Raw genomic sequence first — 22,165 nt, forward strand, 5'->3', positions numbered from 1 at the left:
CCCTCCCTCTAATGACTTCTGTTGATCGAACCTATCAATAACTGGCAAAGAAGACATATGTTTGCACAGCCCCAGCCCCAGTATTAAGAGTGAATATGGAGTGGAGAGATGATAGCTTAATAAGTAGCACTAAGAGCAATTAATTCAAGAGTGGTAAGCCATGGTCAGTTAGAGTAACCATCTTGCAGCTTGAAAAATTCAACATGATCATATACTCAAGACCTTAAAAAATTAATATTATTCTGTTGAGTCTGTCTTCCATTAGATATGCACTGGAGTATGCTATGTCACTACAGTTATCATTTAATCATCCAATCTGGGAGCTATATGGCAGATACGGTTCTAGGTGGTTGGGTTTCAACAGTGAAAAAGTAAATAGGTCCCTGCCCATCTTTGGGGAACTTTCCTTCTAGTGAAGGGAAAACACACAATATATAAAGATATAATGTGTCACATGGTGAGTGCAATGGAGATAATAAAGCAAGTTGTGTGTGGGGGAAATAGGGATTGGAGATGGGGGCAGCTCTTTCATATGGGGTAGTCATAGATGATCTCAATGATAGAATGCAATTTGAGCAAAGGCCCAAAGGAAATAAGAGGGAGAAAGCAGTATGAATATATGGGGGAAGATCTTTTCAGTAGGAAATAGCTGTAGTTGATTAAAGTGGGTGGACTTTTTTGTGGGTTTGCAGTTTGTTTTTAACTATTTGCATAGTTCTGCTATAAAAGACTGTGATTCTAGCTGGGTAACATCAACTTACTGTCAAATATAGTGCCAATTCAAACATTCCACAAAGCATTGCTCATCTCTTCCACTGAGGGAAAAGCTATATTTCTTCACGTAGCAGGTTATAAAAAAAATTGCTGATGGTAAAAGGACTAGCTGAAGTACACCTCTACTAAAAAATACTTCTTTTAGAGTCAGCTATGAAACTCTTATAGCCTCAAACCTTTAATTTGGATTATTTGAGTAAATGTAAAATGCCCCAAACTGTACATAATTATGTCTTTTTTGAGATGTCGACCTTCATTTTTTAGTTGAGTTAATGAAACTCAATAATTGGCCAACAGTCTTTAAGGCATAAAGTGGGATGGACACCATCAGTACTTTTAACCCAAAACAATGAAATCACTGTTGGCATTAGGATTATGTTGCTTTTTGTTCAGATAATTTTTTTCTTGGAAAATACGTGCATACTTTGGGTTCAGTGGTGCCAGAAATATTAATGTTAGCTATGATTAAGTTTCCTTCAACCAATTTGTCACTCAAACAATAAAGGTAACTTATCTGTCAGACGCCTGAAAATGGTATAACCCAGTTATACTCTCATGTTAAAGCCTTTTAAAAAAACAACAGTAATTCTGGCCCTTGAAGAAAGTGAGTTGTACCACGTAATATAAAATCTTTTTCTGTAGCTAGTAATAATTTCCTACAGGAAAGCTTGAGGTGGGTATGTCTTCATTTGAGGAGAATGTAATTTGAGACTGGACTCTTAGAAAGTAGAAGTTTGAGTTAACTCAGTCAACTTGTTTTTAACTTTTTAAAAGGAATCTTGAGAGGTCAGTGGTGTCTACTGGAAGGCAAGAACTTGGTTCTGGCGGGGAGACCACCACACATGGCTTGTAGTGTTTGCACTTAACTTCTGTACCTAGGTTCCTCTGGCTGTCAAGTAGGGATAATAGTAATTTCCTGCTTTGACTTCTCTGGCTGAAGATGATATATTAACACAAATTATTATTAAAACATAATGCATGCATGCACGTAAAACACCAGCGTGGTGCTCTTTTCATGCTCATATAACATGTATAAATACTGCTCTTCCATGCACTCTTCACTTTAGGTCAGAGGAGAATAGCATGCCACTAATCCAATTCTCAAAATATGGAGGAAATATATTCTTTAAAGCTCCATATCATCCTTTTGAGAAGCACTAAACCTGCTAATCCCTCATGGTCTCTGTAGCAATTGCATTATGGCCCCCATATTAAGCCTTTGGCACCTTTTCAAATGTTGGCTAAATTACTTTTTTCCTGGAGACTAGAACCATCAGGGAAAGGCTACGGTAATGAAATTTGCTAGGGACATTAAAATTTTGGTTGTTTAACATTTAACTGAGTATCAACAACGTGTTAAAGTGCTATTTAAACAGATAATTAGCTACTCGCTGTGCAGTGGGCTCTGTCTAAATTTAACTGTGAAATTAGGTTTAGGGAATGCGAAAATAGGAAAAGAAATTTTCTCAAGGGAAACGGTGGTGTCAGCACAGCTGAGGAATGTCACAATAGCTACATTTCGTCAATTATGATCGTCATCAGGGCATCTCTAGGAGCAACGCAGGACAAGGTTTCTTCATAAGTGCATCCTGAAACTAGGTGATGGAAAGGAGTGGTTGCAGGAGACAGGCTTACAGGGGACGACAGAGGCAACAGGCATAGACTGCGAGAGAGAAAAAAAAGGGGTGGAGGAAAAGAGGTATTTTAACCCAGCGCTGGAAGAGAGGTTGGGAGGCGGAAATTAAGAAAGAAAAAAGAGCGGCGGGCAGGGGGTAGAACTGTGTGTAGCCTTGGAGATGAGTAAAACATTGTAAGTCAGTGGATGGAGGTCGGGGAGACCCTAGTGACTGAAGGGGGAGGACAGCGTGATCTTGGCGGCAGACAAGCATTAGTTTAGCTGCGACAGGCGGCTAAATCCTTGTTTGACTTTCTTCCTATTGGAGCACATTTGTGGCTCTCTGGAGGCGACGGCAGGACCAACATAAAATTAATGGTGTCAGGACTGAGAACCTGTGTCCTCTGCCTCTAGCCCCCCTCAGGACAGTCGAAACTGTCCACCACCCCCGCAGAACCGCCGATGGCTGTGGCTCCAAGGTTAAGCCACCAGGGCTGTGCGTGGCGGGCAAATAAAGAGGTCAAGGCGAGCAGCTGCCGGGGTGAAGGAGGGTCGTGGTGGATCACGGACGCTCCTCTCACGGGCACGTGTTTAGCACTTCCCGAGGTCGCTTTCCCGCGATCAGTTCATAGGAAAACAGGCAGTGAAAATAAAATTACACGTGCGAACATGCAAATGAAACAAAACCAAAGGAAACCACCACGGAACTACAGGCACTCCGATCGGGGAAATCCAGGCCTCCTGTTGCCAGTCGCCGGGGGAGGATAGCGGACAGCCTGGCGGTCAAAGAAGCGAGAGTGAGAAAAGCAAACCTTCTGGGGCCCCTCTCCTTTCCCGGCTCCGTTGACCCTTTCACCAAACTGCCCACCCAGAGAAAGGGGCAAGAAAAACGCCTGTGCAAACGTGCCTCGGCAGACTGGGGGGGGGGGGGACGGGGGGCTGGGAAGAAAGGAGGGATTCGGAGAGCTCAGCTGTCCCGGGAAGCAGTAAGGAGGAGAAAGTCTCTCCTTTCAGCCCTCGGCGAGGAGGGAGATGACTAGTCCGGCACACTATGTCCAGCTTCCCAGACAGGAACCTTTCGCATGGGCAACGGAAAGACAGCCCTATCGTGCCTTCCCCTCCCCCGCCTCTCGTCCGGTCCCCGCCAGAGGGAGAGCGCCGCTCAGGGGAGCCTAGCTGCGAGCTGGACTGTCCCACCGCCCTCCGCCTCGGTCTGAGCAGGGGCCGCGGTGGACCAGCAAGGGGCGGAGTGGGCGAGACCATTGGAAACGCTGGGAAGGGGGACGAAGCAGGAACGCGAGGGGCGGGGCCTACTAACCTATTCCAGATTTTCCTGTCCTCTTTAAAGCCCTGCTTTCGGAGAAACCCCGTTATCAAAGAGGAGAAAAGAGATTTTGGGTTTTTTTGAAAGGGGAGGGGCGTGTGTAGGAGGGCGGGGTGGGAGGAGTCGGGCTTTCACTCCCGGATCAGACGGGAGCGCGAGTTGCGCGGGCGAGTCCCTGCGCTCTGAGGGTCGGCTTCTTCTCCCCCTCCCGTGCGGGCGGGGTGGTGCGTTCCGAGTTCCCAGGAGTTCGAGGCGGGCGGGTGCCGGTGGGGGGAGGGGAGTGGCGGTGGTGGTGCCGGCGGCGGCGGCGGGCGGCTCCCGCCTCAGCCTCTGCAGTGGCGTCGGCGACGGCGGAGTTGAAGCAGCCGCGAGTGCTCGGCTGAGTGTCAGCCGGCGGCGACGGCTCAAGAACTGGGAGTTAGAGACGCGCGCACCGGACCTTCCGCCGCCGCCGCCGCCCACAGCCTGAGGCGCCGGGGCCCGGGGAGCCGGGGGGCAGGAGAGCGAGCTGGCCGGGGGGAGGGTGGGGGATGGCGCGGACCCTGGGGCCGGCTCCGCTGTGTCCCGGAGGCGGCAAAGCACAACTTTCCTCCGCTTCTCCCCCCGGGGCCGGGCTCCTGCTGCCGCCCCCGACGCCACCGCCGCTGCTGCTGCTGCTCTTCCCACTGCTGCTCTTCTCCCGGCTCTGTGGTAGGTGAACCTCGGCGGCCGGTGTGGGCTGAGGGAGGCGCGACCGAGGGTCCCGGGGCCGCGGCCGGGCCGGTGTGGGCCGCTCTCCCGGGCGGGAAGCGGTTGTGTTCGGCGGTTGGCTGCGCGAGCGGGTGCCGCGGACTTTGGCTGGAAACTTTTCGCCGCGCCTGGGGCGAGGCCGGGGAAGGGCCGGGGCCGGCGAGTGCGGCGCCGGCCGCCCGCTCTCCTCGCTCGCGGCCGCGCCGCTCCCCACGCTGCGGGCTGGGGTTCGGCGACGGCGCTTTCCGCCCGGACGCCGAGTGCTTCGTGCGCTTGGCTCCTCCGTGTTTGCTCCGGGGACCGTTACTTCCTCGCCTATTCGCGGAGGAAGCCGAGAGCGCGGACTTATGTGCTGGGGCTAAGGTGACGGGATGTACGTTTGCCGCCTCCTTTTTTCCCGGGTGAAACTTGAGCTGTGAGCCAGGATACCTTTAGGGACCAGAGCTCGACGGAATGAAGCCTTCGGGTTCCCACACCTCATCGCCTTCCACCCTGGAGAAGCACCATGTTAGCCCACCCTGCAGCATCCCCTACAGTTTTCTTCGGTCCTCCGGCCACTTTCTGCCCTGGCAGCCTCTGGATCGCATTGAGCCCGTCGCTGCCTTCCAGTTTGTGGGACGTCTGTCTCACTGTGTTTATTTTAGCAAACGCTATTTGTCCTCAGGACTTCGATGTATGTGTAAGATACCTGATTGCATTGACCGTGCCCCAGCTGTTCCGATCAAAACAAGCCCCACGCCTCTTCCCATTCTTCCCACGTTGTCTTATAGTTTTGTCATATTTGGGAGGTAGTCTCTTTGTAAGTTCACTTCCTAGGTATCAGAGACTAGAAGCCTACTTGTTAAGAATAGCTTTAAAAAATAGAAAAAGAAAGATCTCCGTTTCATGCAAGAGAGGTGGACTTAAGTGATCCTTAATGGAAGGCGGCGATGTGGGAAAGTAAGGCCACCGGTCTTTGGGGACTGGCTCTGTCTTTTGGTAATACCGGAACACTGCAGGACGTTATTCATTCGATGACTCTTACTTGGTGAGGAAAGTGCAGAAACAAAACTTAGGCTTGCTCAAAGCGTGTTTTACCTGAGACATTTTTACTGGTACATAAGTCTCCGTTGGATATCAGTGTTTAATGAAATCTTAAATGAAACCAGGAGTTTTATCAGTATTTACTACAAGGAGAGATGTGTGCGGATTTATTGGATGGTGTGATTTAGAAGAAAGAGAATCCTGTACCCCTGTACCGTGTAGGTGTGTCAGGCTAGCTGGTTATGAGGGAGGCAAAATTTTCAAAAGATTGAGTGCCTCTTATAGGCTGAGAATTTCCACTACCAAATCTCCGTCACGTTTCAAGCACTGTAATGACACGTTCTGATTTACAGAGTATAGCATGATAGATGGCATGTTAACTAATCTGCATTGTTTCTGTAGTCCCACTCCCCAGATGTTTGGTTCCACTACACAAGTCTTAATGCTGTTACCACTTTAGATTGATGCGAGATTCTAGATTGAATTTGTGTACCGTTCTTTTCCATTCAGGAGGGTTGTGGATTACAGTTAGGTGGGAGGAAGGTGGGAGTGGATGTTAACAGTTTACTGTTCTGACTTAGATTGTGTTAAGGACTGAGAGAATATTTGTATCTCCAGTAAAGTTTTATCTAGCTAGGCAAAGCCCCGTAGAAGACTGAAGCAAGGTAATATGTACAGTTAATACAAGGAAATTGAACCTGGGTAATAATTTCATAGTGAATGTGCAAGTGAAATGTTGATTACTTTTTCAAGGAACACATTGGTTTTCACATGGAAGAAGAAAAAACTTAAAAAATATCTCTTCAATAATATGCTGTTGGAGGGATTTGATACTTTAGAGTCCTAAAAATTCAAGTAGTATAGGCAAATGGACTGTGATTTAGAGAGGTGTAAATTAAAGTTTTTAGAGTCAACTCAGCTTGTAGTTGTAGAGACAGACACTAGTTTTGTGTCACTGTGCACTACTCATTTAAAGAGCTTCCTTTTTTTTGGCTTATAGTGTTATAACACCCTCATTTGTGAACACTTATGACAAGTTTTTAATATCAACCTGTATTTTAGAATTCAGTCTTTGAATATGGCACAGTTGTCCTGATTTATGGATACTTAGTAAGTATGGAAACGGAATTTTCTTGTAACCTGTTCGTTGGTCTGATATTCATAGTACTACTTAACAAGGTTTGGCACATACTGATGTTTGAGTTGTTTATTTATTTATTAAAATTTTATTGAGGTATGGTTGATTTACAATGTTGTGGGAGTTGTTAGTCTTAGAGTTGAGAAGATTTTTAGGCTTTAAAGAGATGACTATATGATTTGTTAATCAGAATGCTTTACTTTTTTTTTTTTTTTACCACATACAGATTTATTATTATTATTCTTTTTGCTGCTGATATTTTTGATATTATGCTTACATTTAGCATGGCCTTAACTATGCTACACTTCTGCAATATCATCTATTAGCACAAGATAATTTTTATGTCATGTTAATTTTACTGCTGTAAAAACCCTCGCAGTCAAACTGGTAGACATGATATTCTGTAAGCTATAAAAAATTAATCAGATTTGCTGTTTTGAGGGTGTACATTATCTGTCTTATTTGAAGAACTGAAATTTTAAAATTTTACAGGTTAACCAACTGTCAGGGTTGGTTGGTTTTTTGTTTTTTTTTGTGTTTTTTTTTTAAAGCCTAAGAAAGTCCTAGGTGTAAAGGTCAAGAGAACTAGATTTTTCAACACTATCTGACTTGATATAAACCTCATTTATTTAATTATGGAAGTCCATATTTCTTTATAATGGCAATAATCAGTTCATAGGTGATCAGATTTATCTTACTTTCCCTTCCAACATTTTTTCTTGAGGAGTAGATAATATTAGGATACGGTATTGATGAAAGAGAAGGTAGACTATTTGACTTAAGTTCCAACTTTTTCCATTTTCAACAGGGTTATATCTTAAATGGATATTTAGAAGGTGATGGAAAAAAGATCTAATATGATGATTGAACATTGAACAGCACTTTCAGAACTCCCTGTGTTCATGGTGCTTGATAGGAACTTGAGGACATAAAACATGAATAAGGCAGAGTCCTGGCTTCAGGGAGCTTACAGCAGTATGATAGACATAACGTAAACAGATGGATAGGACAGCTCAGTATTTATGATAGAGATCTGCATGAGGTGTACTGTGGGTTACCCAGAAGAAGGATACCTAACCCATTAGGTAGAGATATTAGTGTAAACTGAGAAAAAAAATTACTTAAAAAAATTCAGTTGAGTTAGATTTTCTTATTGAGATTAGACATTGTGGTAGGTGGAATAAGTTTGCTCTCTCTCTGCAGTTTATGATTTAGATGCTAAATAAACAGTTTTATTCTGAAAAATGACTGCCACTTACTAGCTGTGTGAATTGTTGGCAAGTTATTTAACCTCAGTAAACTTAAGGTTTCTCGTCTTCTCAAAAAAAGGTTAATATCAGTTTGCCTATAGAGTTCTTGTCCTCTTGCCTGTAGAGGATTAAATGAAAGAATAAAATAAAACGCTTAGAATGCATGGAATGTACATTCAAATTTTAGCATTTATTTTATTGCACATTGTAAACCAACCAACCTAATATTTGTCATTCTTAAATTCTACGCTGATGACTTGAATAATTGAGTTTTCAAGTTGATTGACTTGCCGTATTTGTACTTTATGTCTTTCAGTGTATAGCCTAGTCAGTGCTCTTTAAATATTTGTTAAATTTACCTCGGGTAAATAATCAGATGACCAACTTTCAGAATGTTAGGATATAGTGAAATTAACTCAATGGTGTAGTTGTATGGAACCTAGTTGAATCGTCCCTTAATGATGTAGAATGCATTTTAGGACTGGGCAGTTCTATAAGATCACCCAGAATGTTAGTGGTTATATTGAAAAATGTGGAGTTGAAGAGGGAGTCATGATTTCACTTCTACCCTATGAAGTTACTGGTAGTTTCAGGTTGGAGCCTGTAATACATATTGCCCATATGAATCTTTCTGCATCCAAAACAGATATAATTGGAAAGTGAACCAAATTTAAAAGGACGCAAAAAAGATCAAATTTTCCTTTTTGCATTTAGCTACAGAATCAGAAATAGGAATTGGAAAAAGCTGGGCAATTATATATTTGTGGGTGTGTGTGTATTTACCGTTTTACCTTGTTTAGTCACTTACGCTTATATATAGATATATTTAGTGATTTCAGCAACTGATGCACATTTTGCATCTGTATAGTTAAGGAATAGAACTTACGGCTTCTTGCCTATTATTTGAAAATTGTTGAAGAGAAGCTGGCTGTGATACCCTTGTTAAAAAATAGTATTTTGGCATTCTGTAATTTACCCCTTAAAAAATTAGTGAGTTAATAATATATTACTATAGCATATTCTGTAATCTATTAAAGTCCTCATAAAATTGACAGTACTGGCTGTATGGTTTGTGAAAGATGTGGCATTTGATTAATAATGGCTATTAATGTGTAAATGTCGGATAAAATCAAATAACCTTTAAGTAAGTAATGGAATTATTTTGTGTACCAGGAACTCAGATCTAAAAATCTAAGCACCATTAATGTCATACTTTTGATTACCTTTTATATTTTTATCTAAAATTGTCTTGCACCCATATGCTTTCCTAAACTTATGATTTTTCTGTAAGGCTCTGACATAGTTTAATTATTTACATAAATAAAGTTGTGTATTTAAAATTTTAGTGAGGGCTGCCCCCTATAAGTCTAGATACAGCCATATTGTAGGTACTATAGTTGTTTTGGAAAGGATATTGTATTGCATACTTATATTATGACTTTTACATGTTCTCTTTAATATAACATCCAAGGAGGTTATTTTTCTTGTAACCCTATTAATTGCCCAACATTCATTCTGCTAATTAATATCAGTAGGAAGGAAGTACCTTGTAGCGTTATAAGTAGATATTCATAAAGTGGAATTTGAGGCATGTGTAAAAACATACCAGCTCATATCTGGTTTAAATGACTAAGAGTTGATAGTATGCTTTTCAGCGTTTCTGACGATTATTTTGTAGGTGTAAGATAGTAAATTATACATGTGACTCTATAGATAGGAGAGGTTGTAATAGTTTTTTCTTTTTTTTTTAACTTTACTTGTTTTCTTTTAACTTTAATAGTTAAAAAAAAAAAGAAAGGGACTTCCCTGGCTGTCCCCTGGTGGTTAAGACTCTGAGCTCCTAGTGCCGGGGTCATAGTTGCAATCCCTGGTGGGGGAGCTAAGGTCCTGCGTGCCACAGGGTGCTGCCAAAAAAAGTAAAAAAAAAATCAAACTTGCTCTTTTAGATAGGTTGGCTATTGTACCAGTAGAGGCTCTTTACTTTAAGCTCTCAGATTTCTTCAGAAGAAGTAAAATTTTTAAAAGAGGGTTGTCTATAAATCACTATTCTCAGCTAGCCAAGGTCAGCAAATGTAGGGTACGTGGATAGGTTCAGATCCTAGTTTCTAGGAAATCTTTTTCAAAAGAACATTCCAGGTCCCGCTATGGACTTATTGGATCAACATTTTTTGCAAGAGGTTTGGGGAGTGGAGCCTGATGATTGGGGCATTTGTATTTTGAGTGACATCTTCAGATGATTGTTTCTTCCCTGGATGGGTGCTATTTTTACAGCATTTTTATATATGATTTGACCACATATGGTCATTATTTTGTTCACTGTTGTACCCTCATGTGCTAGGCATGTAGTGGGCACTCAAATTTCTTTATTTCAAGTGCTTAATAGAAAAATAAAATTTAGTCTAAACCAGCACTGTCCAATAGAAGTAATGTGAACTATATACATAATTTTAAGTTATGGTGCCACATTAAAAAAGTAATAAAAGAAACAGGTGAAATTAATCTTAATATACTTTATTTAACACAATATAACCAAAATGTTATCATTTTAGCATGCAGTTGATATTAAAGAATTGAGGTATTTTACCTTTTTTATTTTTGTAGGAAGTCTTTGAAATCTGATGTGTTTTACACTTACAGATTGTTGTTTGGATAAGCTATATTTCATGTGCTCAGTAGTCAGGTATGGCTGGTGGCTACCATATTGGACAGTGCAGGTCTAAACTATTTGTGGTCTCCAAAGTAGGTTATGCCCTTCTCTAGCTCTTACTCATAAGGCCTAAAATGTTATTACTCTTCCTACCTACTCAAATTCTGAAGCGCCCAGTTTAAAATTAATTTTCTCTGTAAAGCCTTGCCTTACCACTTCTTTCATACAGTGAGCTTTTCTTCTTTATAAAGTAGTTACTCTTTTTATTCATTATCTAGTAATTTAATTGTAAGTTGTTTTGTGGTGTGTGCTCTTTGCAGTGAAAACCTTGCCTCAGGCTTCACTGTATGTCATCAGCATGCATCACGGAATAAACACAAGTTTTTTTGTAAACTATATAGGTTTTAACATGTCAGGGAGGAAGAAATTTTTCTCTACCCTTCTAGGTTCTTCTGGCTGGTCTAAGAGTTACATTGACATGAGACAGATTAACAGGAGAAAATCAAACAAAAGTTTAAGGGCATGTATACATGGAAGAGACCCAGGAAAACTGCCAGAAACCCTCACCTTAAATACCAACTTCTGCTGAAGACAAAAGAGGGTACTGGGGGTGGCGATTTGGGACTTCAAAGGGGAGAAAGGCAATTCACATGAAGATGGAAAAGCAAATGTTTGGTAAACAAATTTTTGCTGGGCCTTGCAGAGACTGTGGGACACAGAGTGGACTCTGATCTCTAGGCCCTGCTGAGTTTCCGCACCACACTTAGCCTGTACTTTTTGCAGATATCTCTGGTGATAGCTCAATTCCAGGAATAGGCCCACTATCTAAATTTTTTTAAGCAGTTAGGGGGAAGGTCAAAGTTTCTTCCTGAGTCTTTTGGGCCTTGATTGTTTTCAGCTCAAAATAATCGTGTGCCAAAGAGACGTTGTGGGGTGGTAAGTTTTGCTCCCAAACATTTGCTTTTTTTTCCCTGTTAATAACTTTAAGGAATTGACCAAATTTGCTATACAACAAAATGGTATCAAGAGAATATTCGGTTTATGATTTCATCTTCCATGTTGAAATAAAATAATAATGCAGAATAATAGCTGTAATAAGTAACTACAAAAACTTTTCTGGATTTGACTTCATTTCCTATCTGATGGTAGCTATCTTTCAAATCCTTAGTCCCTCAAGCAAATTCTGTTCATTTTTTCATGCTTTTAAGTTTAGAGCAATGTTTGCCGAAGTGTTTAATAGAACACTAGTCTCAGAAGATATGTTTTTGGAAGAAAGAACTGTGGTTGAATACACTTGGGAATGGGAAAAACTAACCATCATGGAAAGTCACTGTGTGCATTAGTTTATTAATGGTTTAAGAAATTCTTTAGTAAAATATTCTTTTTTGCAGTATAATTAAACAACCTGTTATGCTGCAGAAACTTTGTTGTACAGGACACGCTATAGGAAATACATCTTTAGAGAGCTTTGTATATTTGATATTATGTTGATGTTGTTTCTATCTGTACCTTCCAAGATAGGGGAGGAATGAATATATATATATATATATAAAATATACATATAATTCATTTATTTAATAAACTAGAAAAGGTTGATAGGCTTTAAAGACATTACTTGGTGAGAAAATTCTTTGTTGGCTTTTCTTTTTTCCAGAAATTCTTTTTGCTTTCTTTATCTCTGTCTCTTTATTCCCCGTTGTGTTACCCATTTTGAATCTGAGGTATTTGCGAAATTGACCTAGGAGGAATACAATTCTTCCTCTTTGGTATGGCAAAATTAGCAGTGTATTATTTACCCCAGGATATATGTAGTTTAAGCAGCTTCTGTGGGCTAGACCTCACTTTATGTATAACACATCACACTCTGGGTCTGAGTTTTAGGAATAGAGTGGGTTTATTTAAGATAGCTATTCTCTTTTGTAATGGAAGTGTACCAGTGCTGTTATTGGGAAGGACATGAAAAAGTCAAGAGGCAGATATAAAAATAGGTGTACACAGCTAGGACTCCAACTTAGTGTTTGAGAACATTATATATAATCAAGAGCGTGCTGAACTCTTCTAATTGCTTCATTTCAGAGAAAATACAAAAGTATTAATGAAATAAATGTTAGTACTGGGAAACTGTGGTAAGATGAATTTCATATAGTGACTCTTTCTATGAGTTATCCATGATAGACATGATTGTTATTACTAAAGTATCTGAGGCCATGGGTTTCAAAACTTATTAATATGATATCTAATTTAGTCATAGCTACTGTGGGGTAGATTAAGATTTCATTTCACAAGTGTCCTTGTCATTATGAACTCCAAACTCCCTTCTAATTTGATTTAGATTAGAGATAATCATTCATGGTTATAAGTTCAATTTAATGTTAACTAAGTCAGACAATAGTCTATCTTTTATTTAAATCTGCTTAGTGATACCCTGGTTCCTTTATTTTAAATGCACAATTTTTAAAAAGGCTCTCTATTTATTTTTTACTGAAGAGATTCAGATGGGAGAAGGTACATAGCTAACAGTTCTATCCTCATTGAGGGCAGGGCTAAAACGTTATAGCATTTTTCACTAAACCATGAGTCTGCATATATTAATTGCTGTAGCAGCTACTGTAAATCCAAATCTCTGATTTCTGCTTGTTAAACTTAAAGGAGGTAAAACATTACCACCAACAAAAACTTTGAGGAACATATGCAAATAGTGCAAATGTATTGAACATCAACTTTTATAGTAGCTTCCCTATTCCTATAAGCAATTCTGAGGTTATAAATATATGATTATTTTGATGACATAGTTTCATTTGCCTAGTCCACATTAAAACCAGAGTGAATTTTAACTTTGAAATAACAGTAAGAAACTCTTCTTAAATTGTTACCTTCTGTTTGTTGTACACTAGTACAGTGTCAAAGATTCGTTATTTTTCTTTTAAAGCTGGTATAGCCTTTTCAGTTGAATGACAAAAAGAAGGTATATCAGGGCTAGAATTAGTAATACTAATGAAAACATCTTTCCTAGCAAGAAATAAGACTGTTTAGACTGTTGACACTCTTTTCTGTACTTAAGATAGATTTTTACATTTTTCAGTGAAAAACATTGTCGACTTTTATTTAAAGATTTTTAAAAGAGTTAGCAATTATGGTGGCTATTTTGAAACCATGCATTGTTTATCAAACTTATTTTCCATATGTGTATAAAAGGATCTGGGCTTTCATATATTTTTGTTATGTTTATAACTGATAGTGAAAATGTTTAAATATATAAGTAGCTGGTGAAACTTTTATACAACATGTTAAAAAGTCTCTTGTAAAAGCTTTAACACTAACAGCACCTGTTAAAATATAAAAACAAATCTGAAGTTCTCTAAGAAAAATACATTATTTTTCTTTGAGGATACTACTGTTGCTTTGCTGCCCTCTACAGTCATCTAAAATAGTCACTCTTGACTTTTCTCCCATGAAATGATTAAAATACTTCCTTGACTTGTGTCCTTTAAATTTCAAGAGTGCGTTGAATAATATTTACTGTTAAAATATGACAACGTTTTAATTAGTCACAACAGTTGATCTATACCTGTAATGCAAAAAATAAAAGGTTTACAGATTGAAGCAGGGGATGGATTGGGGACTATTGCACATCAATCAGGGAACAGATGATAGAGCACCAACCAAGTGATAGGTAGTGTAGAGGATATCACCGTGGAATAAGATGTGATGGCTGCTCCCAAGCTTATAAATCCATTTGTATGACTAACTGTGGGTTAGATATCTGTAATAACATACCAAGTAGTATGATACAGCCTAAGAAGATCAGTAAGGCTTGGAAGAGTCAGGAATGCTAATTAGAGGAATTGAAACTTTTGAGCTATATCTTCAAAGAATGGTTCGAGTTCGGACAGGTAAAACAGGGTTATTTCAAACAGGGGAGAGAATATTTATTAAAACATAAAGCACCTGTTACACAGAAAGGGCTATGCTAGGACCCTTGGGGTCTTTGCCCTTAAGAAATGTAACATTTAATTGTTAGCAGATTTGGAATTAGAAAATGGTGTGTGTGTGTCTGTTTTATACCCAGTTACTTAAGCTTTCTGCCTGTTTCAGTCCTTATACACTTAGCTAAATAATAGCTCCTTTATCGAGTTGCTGTGAAAATTAAATGAAATCCTTATTAAACTGCAGTAAAGTGCTTTACAAATACAGCTATCCATAACGCAAGGGAAAATGAATTGTCTCATGTTAGAAATATAAAGTGTTGTGAGATTGCAGAAGAAGGAGCAGTTTAACTGGGAATGGAGGAAGACTTAATAGAAGACCTAATTTTCTAGCTGAACCTTGAAGGCAGAGTTTTCTATTTCTGAGGGAAGTCAGTGGAAAAGAGAGCATTCCAGGCTGAAAAGATCACTGGACTGAGGACTCTGCGGAAGGAATTAATGTTTCCATGTGGTTCAAGTATGAGCTTTATGGAGGGAAGTCATAGATTTTAAATACTTTGCTGATGCTGAGGAGATTAGACTTCGTGTGGGAGGCAGTGAGGAGCTTTTGAAGGCAGGTAACTATTGTCTGTCAGTGATTTGAGAATATTTTATAGCTCTGATAGCAAGGTAAAAGATATATGGGAGATATGAGAGACAAGTGAAGGGGAAAACCATTGCTGTTGTCCATAGTGTCCATAGTGTTGTCCATCCAAACATGGTGTTTGGATATCATAGGTGAGGAGAGAAGAGTTGGATATGAACTTATGTTTCTCTCTTGAATGACTAGAAAAGTATAGTAGAAGGATTGATGAATCAATTTGGTAACTTTTTGGAGGCATTTTAATTGTGCCTCTGGGGCATATTTTAGAGCTGTAGTTGGAAATTTGTTCTGAGAGGGTAGTGGGGGAGGATGTGGAATTGGGAATTATCAGGATCGAGGTATTTGGATTAGATAAGCTGTTTAAAGGAGAGAGGAGGCAGAGGGGGAGAAGAGAAGAGAGAAAGGAAGGAAGGGGAAGTAGGGAGGGGACTGGAAAAAATTTTAAATGTTGAGGTACTTTGGGGATTTCCCTGGTGACCCAGTGGTTGAGACTCTGTGCTCCCAATGCAGGGGGCCCGGGTTCAATCCCTGGTCAGGGAACTAGATCCCACATGCCACAACTAAGAGCCCTCGTGCCGCAACTAAAAAAGATCCCGCATGCTGCAGCTAAGACCTGGCGCAGCCAAACAAAAAAAAGGTTGAGGTACTTTGATTAGATAAGAGGGAGGGAGGGAGGGGAGAAATAATCTGGGAACAAATTCTTACTTGATAAATAGACCAATACATTTAGTAGTTAAGAGAGTGCATTGATGACTTAGTAATTTAGTACAAGTGGTTAGGAAAAGGGTCAAATTCCAAAAAATTAACTAATGAAGGGATAGTGAAGAAGTAGTAGGGTAGGGCCTGCTCTTGGGAAAGAGGAACATGAGCAAATAATTTGAGGGGAAAGAATAATGTATCAGTTATTGTGGGCTGAATGTGTTGTCCCAATATTCCTATGTTAGAGCCCTAACTCCCAATCTGGTGGTGTTAGAAAGGGTTCTTTGGCAGGTGATTAGGTTTAGATGAGGTCATGAGGTTAGAGCCCCCATGATGGGATTGGTGCCCTTATAAGAAGAGAAAGACACCAGAGCTTCCTTCTTCCACCATTTTGAGGATACAGCAAGAAGGTAGTCATCTGCAAACCAGGAAGAGAGTTCTCACCAGAACCCAAACCATGCTAACACCCTGATCTCGGACTTCCTATCCTCCAGAATTGTGAGAAATAAATGTTTGTTGTTTAAACCACCCAGTCTGTGGTATTTTGTTATAGCAGCCTGAGCTAAGACATCAGTGAAGGTTCTTAATTATGAACACTTCAAACTTAACTTTGATTAAAATAAAATTTATTGAAGGATATTGAGTGGTTCACGTATGGAAATGAAGAACCAAAGGAGGCTAGGCATCTAGAAACATATCCAGAACCATAGCCAAGATAATGTCTAGGGGCAGTCTGTCAAGGTCATTGCTTTCTGCCCCTTGAAACACTGGACATTGTAGCTTTGCCTATTATACTGACATTGCTGCTCTTAGAAACTAGATACGGTTATTGCCATAGCCCAAGAGTATATATTTTCCATGGCTGTCCACTACAGAAAGTTGAAGAAAAACTTTTTAATTTTTATGATGAGACTTCTCTGTCTTTGGGAGGGGGATGGGAAAAGAACATTGATATGGCAAGGTCCAGGAACAGAAAGTAAGTGGAAACATTAAAAACACAGATGGGAGAGGCTAATCTTAGAAATGGTGAGGGGCTCTTCTTTCTACTAGGCAGAGAAAAAAAATGATAGGTGAAAATACAGAGAGGTTTCCAGGTATAAGAGGGAAGTTCTGGAGAGGATTTCATCTTTATTGATTTACGTGATAAACTTTGAGAGTGAAGGGTGATGTTGGGACTTAGTAGTAGAACCTGTGGGCAGAAATGGAATAAGTCATCAATTAAGAATGAATAAAATGAAGTTAGAAGTCAATTGTTATTACTAAGGAAGAGAGAAGGATTTGTGATTAGAAAGTAATGGGAAAGGGGCTTCTGGAGTGCTGGTAAAGATTTATTTCTTGACCAGGATGATGGTTTTGTGGATATGCTTACTTTGTAATAGTTCTTACAACTACATACTTACCACTTATACTTTTCTGTTTGTGTGTGTATGTATATATACTTTGTTGAGTCTTTTGGATTTTCCATCTATACAGTCGTGCAATCTATGCATAATTAAAGCCTTATTTCTCTCCAATCCTTATACTTTTTTTTCCTTTTCTGTTGCTTATTGCACTGGCTAGGACCTCCACTATTGATGTTGAATTAAAGTGGTGACCGCAGGCATCGTTGTCTCATTCCTTATCTCAGAGGTAAAAAAGTGTTCAACATTTCAAAATTAAGTATGATGTTTGCTGTAGTTTTTTTTTTTAATAAAACTTTTTTTGATCAGATTAGGAAAATTTCTATTCCTAGTTTGCTTAAGAATTTTTATCATGGAGTTTAATTTTATCAAGTGCTTTATCTTAATTTTGAGATGATCATATACTTTTTAAAATAATGTGAATTACATTAAAAAAATGTTAAGCCATCTTTGTGTTTCTGGAATAATACCAGTTTGGTTTTGATGAATGTATCCTTTATTATAGGATTCAACTGACTTTTTAAAAAAATTTTTCTTCACCATCTATGTTTATCAGTTAAATTGGCCTGTAATTTTTTTTCCTTATAATGCTTTTGCCAAGTTTTTGTATCAAAGTCACGCTAGACTCAGGTAGAATTAGTTGGTAAAGCCATCTTAGCCTGAAATAATTTTTTTATGGGAAGGATTTTTAGTTACAGTTCATTAAATAATCATGGTACTGTCTAGATTTTCATTCTTCTTGTGTCAGTTCTGGCACATTGAGTTTTTGTAGGAATTTGTCAATTTCATGGTTTCAAATCTTTTGACATGAAGTTGTTCATAATGTTTTCTTACTACCTTTTTAGTGCCTGGAGGATCTGTAGTAATGCCCCCCTTTCTCATTCCTCATGTTCGTATTTTGTTTTTTTGTTTTCTGGATCAGTCTTGCCAGGTGTTTATCAATTTTATTAGACTTTTCAAAGAACCTATCTATGACTCGTTCTTGATGCTCTTTACGTTTGTTTTCTGTTTCATTATTATCTGTTCTACATTTTCTATTTTTGGAGGGTTTATTTCCTATTCTTCTGTTTCTTGAAATGAATGGTTAGATTATTGATTTTTAGCATTTCTCTTTTTCTTATATATGCATTTGAGCCTATAAGTTTTCCAACTAAGGTCATATTCACAGGTTAACACCTCCTAATTGCTCTTTCTGCATCTTTATTTTTTCCACTGTAATATGTGAACTTCTGCTACATTAATTTTTCTAGATAATGTTTTTGGCTTCCTGTATTTTCACTCTTCAGTATTACCTATTTTTTCCCTCTTGCTTATTTACACTTTCCCTGACTTGACTTTAAGCTCCTGGAGGGCAAGGAATGTGCCTCCTCTTCGTCCTTTCTCAGCATAAAGCCTGGTCAACACAGGTAAGTGTTAAATAAGTGTTAGCGAGAAATACAGATGTGCAAACAAGCTGAATTAAGAATTTGCCGGGCTTCCCTGGTGGCGCAGTTGTTGAGAGTCCGCCGGCTGATGCAGGGGACACGGGTTTGTGCCCCGGTCTGCAAGGATCCCACATGCTGCGGAGCGGCTGGGCCCGTGAGCCATGGCCGCTGGGCCTGTGCATCCAGAGCCTGTGCTGCGCAACGGGAGAGGCCACGGTGGTGAGAGGCCCGTGTACTGCAAAAAAAAAAAAAAAAAAAAAAGAATTTGCCTTTCTGACTTCATCTCTGTTATTTGTTACCAATACTTAGATTTTTCTTCTCCAAACTTCCCTTGCATTTTCTGTTTCTGTGAATCTGTTTACTTTTGTACTTCTTCCCATAGTGCCCATTCTCTGCTTGGAAAAACTCACCTTGCCTAAGATCCGGCTTAAATTCCACTATTTTTCCACAGATTACCAAACAAAATTAGGAATCACTAGTTTGGGCTTAGCTGAAGGAAAATTTCACTTTCTAGATGCAACTTTTCTCACCCTACACGCTTCTCTCATTCCTTCTCCCAATTTTCTGTTTTCACCCTTAACTATGGTGACTTTCATAAAGGTGATATAACCCAGTTTGCCTTGGAAAGTCTAGGCTTACAACTGTTTTTCTGGCATAATTATCAATAATACTCCTCTACTTCCTTTCACTCTAAAAAATGTTTTGGCTTAGATGACAAATTATATGATCGCTCTACCATACATCCATTGCCTTGCATGTCTTATTTTCTCTTCTAGATTCTCACATCTTGGAAGTCTTAGGCTATACTGTTTTCTACCTTATAATACGTAGTACTTAATATTCAGTGAATGAAATGCAGTAAATATTTGAGCTCTTACTGTGTTTCATACATACTTGTATTTTTTCCATATTAGCTCACTTATTTTTTCAACCTAGACTTGTAATATCTAATTCCTTGCCCCAGTGTTTTTCACTTAAAGTGAAACATCTTGCAAAATCTTCACTCTGAATCAGTTCAGCTGTACAAATTCTTATGCTTACTTCTCAGCTACTAGTGGGACTTGGGGAGAAAAAAAAAATCATATAACAATGCAGATTGGTGCCCGTATAGAATCAGGTTTTAGCTTCAACTGGACCTCAAACAGTTTTTCTAGCAATCCTCTTTTTGGTTTAGTCAGTGCATGCTCCCATGTTTGAATTTTTTCTTTTAAATTTTACTGAAACCTTGTTAATTAGGTGATAATAGTCCCATTTTATAGGTGATAAAACAGGCTCTCAAGTACCCAGGGTCACACTGGTAATAATTTAGAGGTCTGTGTGTTCTTAAATCTATGTTAGTCTGGCTCCAAAGTTCTTGCTTTTTTATTCCATCCTGTTCCACCATTCGCAATTTTAATTCTTATTCTTAGGTCTGAAAAGTATTACACTACTTAGCCATAAGCTCCATGTACTTGTTTAGAGGTACCTCTTTTAAAATGGTAAGTTTGAGATTTTTTGATTATTTATGTTGTGTAAATGTGTGTATAAATTTTTAGGTGTATCATTGTTGAAGGCTGTCATTTATGAGGATTGATAATACATCAGTGTCTTTAAAGCACTAGTTCTTTACAATGTCTGATTTATCTGAGAATATTTACATGTTCACAGGCCTTCTGTTTTTTATGTATCATTTATAATTAGGTTAAAGTAAATTTAAGGATCAGAAGTAAATTCATCAGTATGGTTAAAAAACAGTTCCCTTGGTTGAAAATTGTTTACTGTTGATTATAAATTTTTACTGCTGTAATAACAGTAAGGCCTAAGATAATATAATTATTATAGTGTTTTGGGGAATACATTTTATAATGGTGATTGAAACTCATAATTTCATTAGTGTTTAAAAATTGCTAAAATTTCAGTTTGAAATGGGAATTGCAAGAGCAGATTCTTAGTAATTGTTATGAAAACCCATCTCGCATGCATTTTACTTCTAGTGGAAGTAGTGCTTACTTAAGAACTACAGCCCCCCTCTACTTTTTATTTTGAAAGTCACTGAGCTTTTGATTGTCTCCGTTAATAGCCATTCTAGGTTTTCTTTCTGTGAAATGTTTAGGATTTATTCATAATGTGCTCAGCATGATGGAGTTGGAAAGATTACTTTTCAAAGCCAAGAGGCTTCTTGTCTGTGTTTTGCCACTAGCCATATGATAAGGGCAAATCACTTCACAGTCTCTGTAAAATGAGATTAGATCAGATGTCCTGTAAATTCTCTTCCTGATCTAAGATTTTGTGCTTCTGTTCTGAAAATATAAAGGAACTGTACTTAAAAGCATAAGGTGAATTCAACTAAAGGGAACCTTTATGTGGGTCGATTAAATCAAGGTATTTTCCTTATTTGAAATTAAAAGGTAGTGACTGAGAATAGATGATGGAAACAGCATTTTAGAAAGAGCATTTTATAAAGGTTGAAATTGCTACTTAAAGATTGGTAAAGATGTTGTACAGTGGCATGAAATTTATCTTTAGTGTTAATGTATAGGAAATACTGTAGTAGAAGTTTGCTGTTTCTTGAACCTGTTACTTCCTGTGTTGGTTACATATAAATCATTTTTATAGAAATCTAAACCTTAAAAAAATTAACTCTTTGAGGCTGATTTTTTTTAGCTTTGTAGAAAACTCAGACCTGTAGTTAGAAGTTAACCTTTATTGAATTCCACTCTAAAACTGTGCCATCTAGAACTTTCTGCAATGAAGCAAATGTTGTATAGCTGTAGTCTTCAGTATTACAGTCACTAGCCACATGAGGCAGCTGAGCACTTGAAATATGGCTAGTGTAACCGAAAACATGAATTTTAAATTTTATTTAATTTTAATTAATTTAAATTTAAATAGCCACATGTGGCTAGCTGCTGGAACAGAGTTGTTCTATGAAATGCGAAGCACTGTGCCATAGCATAATTAGAAGACTTCAGTTCTAGTTCTCTACTGTGTCATTTCTGATTACTGCCCTTTACCCACTTTGGACTTAGCCTTCCCTTCAGTCTTATTTTATTTATATTTTGGCCTCATACTGGATCTTTGTAGCCTGGAATGGTCTTCCTAGCCAATGAAAATCTTAGCCTCGAAGGCACAGCTTAAATGCCACCTCCTGCAAAGCTTTTCCTGATCCTCTGGACTATAGCAAAGGCACTCTTATTATTTACATGAACTGTGGTAACTCTTTTAACCCTTTTGATTCTTAATCTGTCATATGAGGTACCTATGTACCTCACAGTGTGGGTTTTTTGTGTGTGGGAGGGGTGATGAGGTGTGGGGGTCAGATGAAACGGTGTATGTAAAAGCTCTTTGATAATTTTCAAGAATACACAACTGTAAGCTGATGATGTGGTGTGAAAACTGAGTCTCAGAAAGATTGACTTTCCCACCTTCTCCCATTTTCTGCCTCACTTTACTTAATACTTAAATCCCAGTAATTATTTAGCTACATTGGTTTTTGTAATCCTCTAATTGTAATTTCCTTCTTGACTAGTTTCAAGTCTGTGGTCTACCACTGAAATCATTTCTTTGCCTGCACATCAACTGCTTGCTCATCTC

General features: G+C 38.9%; 1 protein-coding gene across 2 annotated transcripts in view; it reads left to right on the plus strand.

The window, feature by feature from the left end:
- Window positions 1-4,014: 4,014 nt before the first annotated feature.
- NECTIN3 (nectin cell adhesion molecule 3) overlaps window positions 4,015-22,165 on the plus strand; it is a 128,081-nt gene continuing 109,930 nt past the window's right edge. The window contains exon 1 of one of the 2 annotated variants that reach the window (XM_029214225.1): window positions 4,015-4,403. In XM_029214225.1, coding sequence (XP_029070058.1) covers window positions 4,244-4,403 — 160 coding nt within the window. In that variant the 5' untranslated portion in view covers window positions 4,015-4,243. The remainder of the gene's footprint in view (window positions 4,404-22,165) is intronic. The other variant, XM_029214224.1, reaches the window with a different exon arrangement.

This window comes from Monodon monoceros, unplaced genomic scaffold (genome assembly GCF_005190385.1).
Source record: "Monodon monoceros isolate NGI ecotype Baffin Bay Population unplaced genomic scaffold, NGI_Narwhal_1 Super_Scaffold_11, whole genome shotgun sequence".
Lineage (NCBI taxonomy): Eukaryota > Metazoa > Chordata > Mammalia > Artiodactyla > Monodontidae > Monodon > Monodon monoceros.